Below are 8,522 nucleotides of genomic sequence, written 5' to 3' on the forward strand. Positions count from 1 at the left end.
TATCATTTGTTATATATTGTTTATATAAGATGTTTTAAAACAAGCTTTCTTCGATCACATCACATTGTTTCACCACCATGGCTAGAAATAGAGAGAACTCCAAAATATCTTGAATTTCTTTGATAATTTATTTTACAAAATATTCAGAAAACACTAAAATCTATATACTATTTCCAAGTGCTGCCAAGGTTAGAAATAAATGGAGGCTCTATGTGCTAGCTATATATATATATATACATATACATATATATATATATATATATATATATATATATATATATATATGTATATGTAACTATTTACATGTTAACAGCCTCTCCTCTCTGCTGTGTTCAGCTGCAGTTCAGTCAAAGTTTCACAGATTCTTCGTCACATGTTGGTCTCAGGCAAATCAATCATGGATTCCTAGTTGTGCTGAAGAGCTCAGAATTTAATGTTTTTTACAGGATCTGGTTAAAACAAACGGTTTATTTTGGGGTGAGATTTTAAATGAGACATGTTGAATAAAATTAGTTTTGATGGCTTTTTCTGACTGAAGCATTTATCGCACATGATGTGTTCATGGACCGTCTGAAAGATGAAAATCTAAGAATTATGACGCTGTAAGTTTGACGAGTTGTTTAAAGAAAACATGCACATATCACTACAGTTAATTCAGATTAATTGTCATGGTATTTTCTACTTTGATTATTTGACCAATTCATCTCCATCTTCATCGTATTGTTTTAGTTGTACAGGTGTGTGAGGTGTGTTGGGTATCAGTGTTCAAAAGAGGACATTTAAAGAAATACTCATGTCTGTTGTTTTTGAGTTTTTCATACAAATCATTTAAAAGGAAAAGAAACACCTTATTATAAAATGCTATCCAATACAATCCAACATAACACCACCACAAAAATGACCAGATAGTTGAATCAGGTAGGATATTGGATGGCATTACCATCCACAGTACAGGCTTTTCGATTTTGCCAGGCTCACCGGGCACTGCTGAAATAAGTTTCAACATCCATCTCATAATTCCCATATTTTCAACTAGAATAGATAGAAGAGCGTTTGACAGAATGGACAGATACACACACAACCAGTTGAGTCTGTCTGTCAAAGATCCGTTGGAGATTTCCTGAGGTTCACATTTGATCCGGACATGTTTACAGAGCGTGAGCTGCCAGGTTCCCGTTTTGATTCGTCCTGCAGACGTGTATGTGTGTGTGAGTCGCTGATTTGTAATGAGAGTCTAATAACGTGTGCGTCCAACAGTGCTGGTGTCGGGCGGACCGGTGTGTTCATCACCCTGAGCATCGTCCTGGAGAGGATGAGGTACGAGGGAGTGGTCGACCTCTTCCAGACCGTCAAGACTCTCCGAACCCAGAGGCCAGCCATGGTGCAGACGGAGGTATGGTTGACGACCAGGACATGAGAGGAGACGGGACAAAATGTCATGTTGATGAGAGTAGAGCATAGCGGGGCAATCATTACACAAAGGAAAAAACATCCAAGCACGTGAAGCTGAATGTGTGATTAAAGATATAACAAAATCCAGATCAGCAAACTGCAGGAGACACATCAGCAACACAGCCTACAATGACAAAAAGAGAATGGGAATGTGCTGTTAGCCGTGTTTGTGATCTTGAAGCAGTTTAGAATTAGAATTACAATTAGAAAGCTTTATTAATCCCCAGTGGGGAAACTCATTTGCCACCAAAAAAACAACTCGGTTTCCACAGAGCACATCAGACACAAAACACATTACAACAAATAAATAACACCATAAAATGCCATATGAGGCATGAATAACATCAGAAAGAAACCACATCTAAAGGTGTTCATTAAAAAGTCTGACTGCTGCTGGAACAAAAGAACTTCTGAGTGGTTCAGTAGAACACTGAGGCATCGTGAGCCGCTCACTGAATGAGGTTCAGGTTGACTCTGAGGTCCCAACAGCTTCCACCAGAGGGCTGACGGTTTTAAAGTTATTGATATGATTACTACTCAGACAGCCGCATATATCAAAATACTTCACAAATGCTTCAAAATGTATATATTTTTGTTATATTACAGTTGCAGGGTAGATATCGCCATGACATTTCTCCAGCTGATTACTGACAATTATTGTCATTTTATATGTATTTATATATTATTAATTAAAGGTATTCTGAAATTATATGTTTAAATATGCAAATTAGGCATTATCTCATTAAAATATTTCCAGAACTTAAATGTGAGCATTAGATAAAGCCAGGTTCAACATTCTTGTTTCATTTTGTAGACATGTTAGAGTCAACGATTTTTACCGAGGGACATTTGGATATCTCTTTGTTTTGCTCCATAAATCAGGAAATACTGTCACCAGTCATAAAAAAAATCTATTTTCCCCATGTTTACTGTAATAAAATGTTTTATAAATCATGCTATGAATGATATATGAACAAACCCATCTGTAAAGAGCTTCAGAATATAGAGAGGAATGAAACTGGAAAGCCGTAAAATAGACTAAACTCTGACCTGTTCATGAAAAACGATGTTTTTTGCCTGAGGTCGCCATACAAGACGGTTGTTTCCAGTACGCCAAGAAACACAACACAAAGGTTACACACAATAATACATCACCATTTGCTTTTGTACTAGTCAAGTGACCACAGAAAACCGTTCTATTCCTATTCTACTTCTATGGAGCTCAAAAGATGTTTAAAGTAGCATCAAATTGAAATACTCAAGTTAAGTAGGCCTACCTCAAAACTGGACTCAAGACGGTACTTGATGTTGTAACCAGTAGTTTTATCATAACGACATGTTACATGGCTTCAATACTTGTGTGCCGAGTTATCAGCCACTCTGCAGACGAGTTTGACTGTTTTGGTTCCGTCACTCTGCTCTCCACCAGCAGACAGCTGTTTTCAGTGAAAGACGCTCTGATAAATCCACTGTACACTAGCTGCCTACAGTTAGAAACCAGCTGCTGAACACCAGGAACATTTAGGAGCTAAAGACACGGATCTCTATTTTCCTGGAGGTGATACAAGATTTAACATTGGAATTACATTCATCAAGGGGACAGACGTGGAGTTGCTCTGTCTGCTGGATGTGCAAGTAGGCAAGGGGGTGACCGTGGCTAAGTGGAGAGCAGGGCCACCTTTCAATCAGAGGGTCATCGGTTCGATCCCCGGCTCCGCTAGTCTCATGTCAATGTGCCCTTGAGCAAGACATTTAACCCCAAAAATTGCTCCCACAGCGATACTGAATTGTAATTCGCTTTGGATAAAAGCTTCTGCTAAATGACTGTATTGCAACACTTAGCTGACAACTTTGCCGACGGTGATATAATATGTCAGTGTTGTGTTCACAGATTTGTTTCCGCTGCGCTTAAATCAGTGAACGACAAATATGACCAAAACCTTGTTTTGTTATTTGTCACTAGGACCAGTACCAACTGTGCTACCGGGCTGCTCTGGAGTACCTGGGAAGCTTCGATCACTATGCAACATAACCCCGCCCAGAAAGACGCCCTCAGACGAGTCCTGTGTCTCCTCTGAGCCACATCTACTCGGCTCCATCAGCCCCCCGAGGCCTGATGAGGAGGCTACAGTACTAGGAGGTGACCACAGCAGGAAACAGGGGGAGATAAGAGGAAAGAGGAGAGGAGACGACGTCCTCCTGCACCGGTGCCATGATTCTGCCACAGACCCGACACCAAAACCTCCCAAAAACCAACCCCGAAAAACTTGTAGTCATGCCTCATTCCGATTCCTGACTGAATACTCCTGTCACTCCCCAGTTTCTGCCTCCTCCTTATAGCAAAAACAAATGCTCTGCTACTTTCATTTATATTCATCAATGCTATGTTGTTATAAATATTTAGAATTTATTTTGTAATCACTTACACTGGTAATTATGTCTTAATGGGTCTTTTTTTAATTTTCTTATATTTTTATTATTTTCATTAGCACAGAGGACATGTATTTTAAACATTAATACTGGAGAGCGTATATTCACAGCTGCTAATAAGTTTATTTTGTACCATATATATGATATTCTAATGTTATCACTGACCTTATTTAGGGGTAAAAGTGGGTTATCTTGATATCCAGCAGAACGACGGAGAAGATATCTCACAAACAGATCAAGTAAACATAGTTTTTTAACTACAGTATGAAATAAACATATGGCTGTAAACATGCAAAGACTATTCACATCTGAACAACTGCAATTATGTTTCAAGTCAATAACTGTTGACTGATTTTCTCAAAGCCGTCAGAAATGTGGAGGGATCTAAAGTTGGTGGAAAGGGTTGTGTCCACCCCCAACATAGACTCAGGTACACTGAACACATGCTCTGTGCATTACAGAAGAAAATAAATCCATCGTGGCACTCTGACTCAGTGCTGGAATCTAATCAAATTGGTCTAGTTGCCCAACCCGCGTTATTTTCTTATTGTCAACAAATTGCACGAAAATGCTAAAACCAACAATGTGTTACTTTCCCAAGTCTGTGTCTCTCAGCTCCAAGCCCATTGGTTCTTACTGAAAATATACTTTTAAAAAAACAAATGGCTCACAAATATATCAATTAAAAAAAAAAAAATGAAGTCATTGATTTGTTAACGGTAGTTTATGGCAAGCAAACAGGAGAAAATAGTGCATTAGTTGGCGGATTAATACATTAAGTGCTCTAAAGCAGTGTATCCAAAAATAATTTCAGGGGACCCACTTTTTCAAAATGACAAACATCGTGACCTGATCATTTTTACCACCGTTTCCACAACCTATATTATCTTGAATCGGTAAACCAGCCATTTATGAGAGACGTTCATCTGATAGATCACAGCTTTGTTTTCTACGTACGTGTTGTAACATACTTTATAAATAAGACAAAGTAAATGCATATAGGTGAAGTTAACAGGCGGTCTCATTCTCTTAACTTCCTACCTTGGGTTAATCAAACAGAATGTACTCTTTTATATTAGAGTCAGAGTAGCTTATAAATAGGCTACAGTTATCAGAACAAGACAAACCTAATAACATCTCGTGAGACCCATCTGTGGGTTCTGACCCAGTCTTTGGGAAGGACTGGTCTAGTGAGTCAGTGTGGCAGCAGGATGGTGTATGTGGGATTGAATGAAAATAAGCTTGTGTGTGTGTGTGTGTGTGTGTGTGTGTGTGTGTGTGTGTGTGTGTGTGTGTGTGTGTGTGTGTGTGTGTGTGTGTGTGTGTTCATGGTAATGAAGGAACACGTCACTCAGTGTAACAGTGCGGCTCACTGATGAGTTTTTAATGGAGGACGAAGATCTGGGAGGCTTTACTTGTTGGTAAGATCTATTCATTGTCCGTTGGCTCTGCACATGGGATTTGTTGACAAGAAAAATCAGATGCTGTAGAATATCACCAGACTTATTCATATCTGAATTTTCTCTTAAACTTCAACAACGCTCTAAATCCTATAATGTCTGGACTGTTGATGTTTTGAAACCTAGCAGAGCTGAATTTGAAAGTATCGACAGTGGGCTTGGTGGAACTTTAAGAATGTGGGGGCACTATTAGATGATATAAAAATAAAAAACTGAAAGTCAACCTGTTTGGTTGATATCAGATTTTTTTCAATGTGGTTTGCATGTGGTCAAAGTCCTTTGATAAAATGTTCCGGACATGTTGATCCACAAACGGCTCGCATGGACCACACACACACACACACACACACACACACACACACACACACACACACACACACACACACACACACACACACACACACACACACACACACACACACACACACACACACACACACACACACACACACACACACACACACACACACACACACACACACACACACACACACCTGTCACGTCTCTGACGTCACATGGGAAGTGATTTTGGTGATCGCCACGTGTTTCAGACTTCCACACTCATCTTATAACCTGCACCTTTCTGTTTGCTTCACAAAGACGGCACACGCACGCTGGTACACTGGATCCCCCTTCATGATATATTAGAGCGCAACTGTTTTTAATCACTGTGTTGCAGACGGACAGACTTGTAACCGAGAGCGTCGTCGATGTTCAGTGGTGGACCTCCGTGGCTTTCACTGGATGGGATGACAAAGTGGGGTGGTTTTGGATGAAGTGGACCATATAACAGATTCATTTCACAGAGGGGTCCTATCTGTTGTATACATGATCTGTTTTCTATTTGTGAATAAAAAGCAGACAAAACTGTCTTGAAAACCTTGATGTTAATAAAGTTGAATAACTGGGTTTTTAATAATATGAATGTGATGGACTTCTTTCCTCTCCTAGCTCTGTTATATCTCTGTGAGCATTAAAGGAGCCATATCACGCTCATTTCTAAGTACATACTTGTATTTGGGGTTTCTACTAGAACACGTTCACATGCTTTTGTGTTAAAAAAAGCCTCTATTTTTGACTTGCTGTCAGTCTGAATAGAACTGTATTCACCCTCTGTCTGAAAAGCTCCGTTTTAGCATATTTGGCGTCGCTGTAGACAACCGCTTAAGTTAACCTCCTGTCAGCTGATGTCATTCACATACACTGCAGCCGGAAAATAAACTGGAACACATTTAGAATGTTGACGTAAATACAATTATTTATATATTGTGTAAGCTGACGACTTGTTTTAGGACACAGTTGCGGAATACGGGCTGTGCGTTTTTCTCCATGATTCAAGCTGTTTTATTGCCTCCGGTTATATAAGCACAATTATGTGAAATGCTTTTGCTGGGAGGCTCCATAAATAGTAAACACAAAGAGACAGATAAAATATAATACGACGAAATACAATAACAAAACGTAAAAAGCAATAAAAATATCCATTTAGGGAAAAACAATAAAAACGTTGCATTCAAGGTGAAAATATCAATCATAACATAAATACTATACTTTCAGTGTGGAGACGACATTGGAAATGCATTATATGACGTCCTTTAGGTTGTGTGAGGTTTTAGGGGCTATATAAAAACTTTACATTTAGATCACTACGTATAAATTGTACAGAAGGTCATTGTATACATATGCATTACAGTGAGCCCTCCTTACCTGTATGGACATTTATTAGGTTTTACCTCTAATTTGTGACATGTCAGTGTACATATTACAGCAGGCAGATATCATTTTGTAATCTGTGTTTTCATAGGATGGCATTTTCTCATTTTCACAGAACAACACATGGCTGTTGGTAGGAGATACAAGTTATTACATCTCTTAAAGCTGGAGTCGTCTTCATTTCAATGACTGTCATTCTCTAGGTCTCACACAAGGATGATTAATCAAAGTAGGTTCATCTTTTTCTCGTAGTCCGTTCTTGGAAAATAGTATAGTAAGAATCAGATTTAAAAGTTTGATGTTGATGTTATATAGCTTCATCAGTATCATTTGAATAAGGACATTTTGATACAGTTATGTCAGACTTGGTGAGTGTTGATCTGTCCTGAGCTCAATAGTTTTCAGATAGCGGCTAACGACAACAACAACTCTCGATCAATCACTGAAGACATTCATTGTTGGATTAATTGGTTTTATAAACTCATAGGAAAACACTGCTGATCAATGCTGGATAACAAAGCTTCTTAAAGGGACATGCGCCGGAGTGCTCATTGGAAAGACCTTCAGGAGCCGAGGCATTTTGAAGTGAGTCTTTTTTAGACCACAGCGTTCCAGAGATATTCTAAAAGGAGTAATTAGAGTACTTAACAACTGAACGCAGCACTTTCAAGTGAAATTATAAAGAAAAAATAAACCAGCCAAGAGGACAGTGAATGTAAAATGAATCAAAAACATCTGATAAATGCATTTTACAGGACAAGATTCAGGCAAAATATAATTATATAATAATGATAATTTCTACACATCCTTATTGTAAATCAACTGCATGTAAGTTGTGAAGACTACATAACCTCACCTATTATTATATCATTGGTTATAATAACTGAGGTTAGCTGTAGAGTAAAGGACATGTAGTGTGATAGCATCAAACATTCATTCATATCAATCGAAGTAGGCAAATTACATAAAACATTATTTTCCACCTCCCAATATGTAAAAAAGCACTTGTTTTTTTCTACCGTTTGCGGATGCCAATGTTGCCTGTATTTATGAAATGACACCAGGTTTTCAGATAACTAACATACTTAACATGTTGACAGAGAATTGTTTGCTGTATATACATATAAATATACATATTTTTATAGTTAATTTGATCAAGATATGGGGTTTGTTGCTTTTTGTCTGTGTTATCTCCCTAACTGTTGCAGCCTTCTTTAATCATTACAGACCTTGGACTGTAACTGTTAGCTTCTCGGCTGTGTCAATTGGTTTACTGGTGGCTTCTACAAAATAAAAATAAAAAATAATAAAATAAAATAATTGTCTTATGTTGCTTATTGTTCTTTTAAGCTGGTAACTGAATCTTTTCACTTTGAATTTTATATTCAAACTGTAGGGAACTTTATTTGAGCATCATGTGCACTGACACTATGTGGTCTCTGAACTGAGTGATTTCAGAAGCTGACA

The 8,522-nt window shown here is 38.2% G+C and overlaps 1 protein-coding gene across 12 annotated transcripts in view; it reads left to right on the top strand.

Annotated features, from left to right (window-relative positions):
- ptprfa (protein tyrosine phosphatase receptor type Fa) overlaps positions 1-6,345 on the top strand; it is a 292,124-nt gene extending 285,779 nt beyond the window's left edge. For all 12 annotated transcript variants that reach the window (XM_068707781.1, XM_068707787.1, XM_068707783.1 and 9 more), the window contains 2 exons: positions 1,258-1,393; positions 3,416-6,345. In XM_068707781.1, the coding sequence (XP_068563882.1) occupies positions 1,258-1,393; positions 3,416-3,484 (205 nt within the window). In that variant the 3' untranslated portion in view covers positions 3,485-6,345. The remainder of the gene's footprint in view (positions 1-1,257; positions 1,394-3,415) is intronic.
- Positions 6,346-8,522: the final 2,177 nt, after the last annotated feature.

This window comes from Cebidichthys violaceus, unplaced genomic scaffold, assembly GCF_023349555.1.
Source record: "Cebidichthys violaceus isolate CVI_PGR_0920_01 unplaced genomic scaffold, fCebVio1.0.p SCAF_13, whole genome shotgun sequence".
In the NCBI taxonomy this organism is placed as follows: Eukaryota; Metazoa; Chordata; class Actinopteri; order Perciformes; family Stichaeidae; genus Cebidichthys; species Cebidichthys violaceus.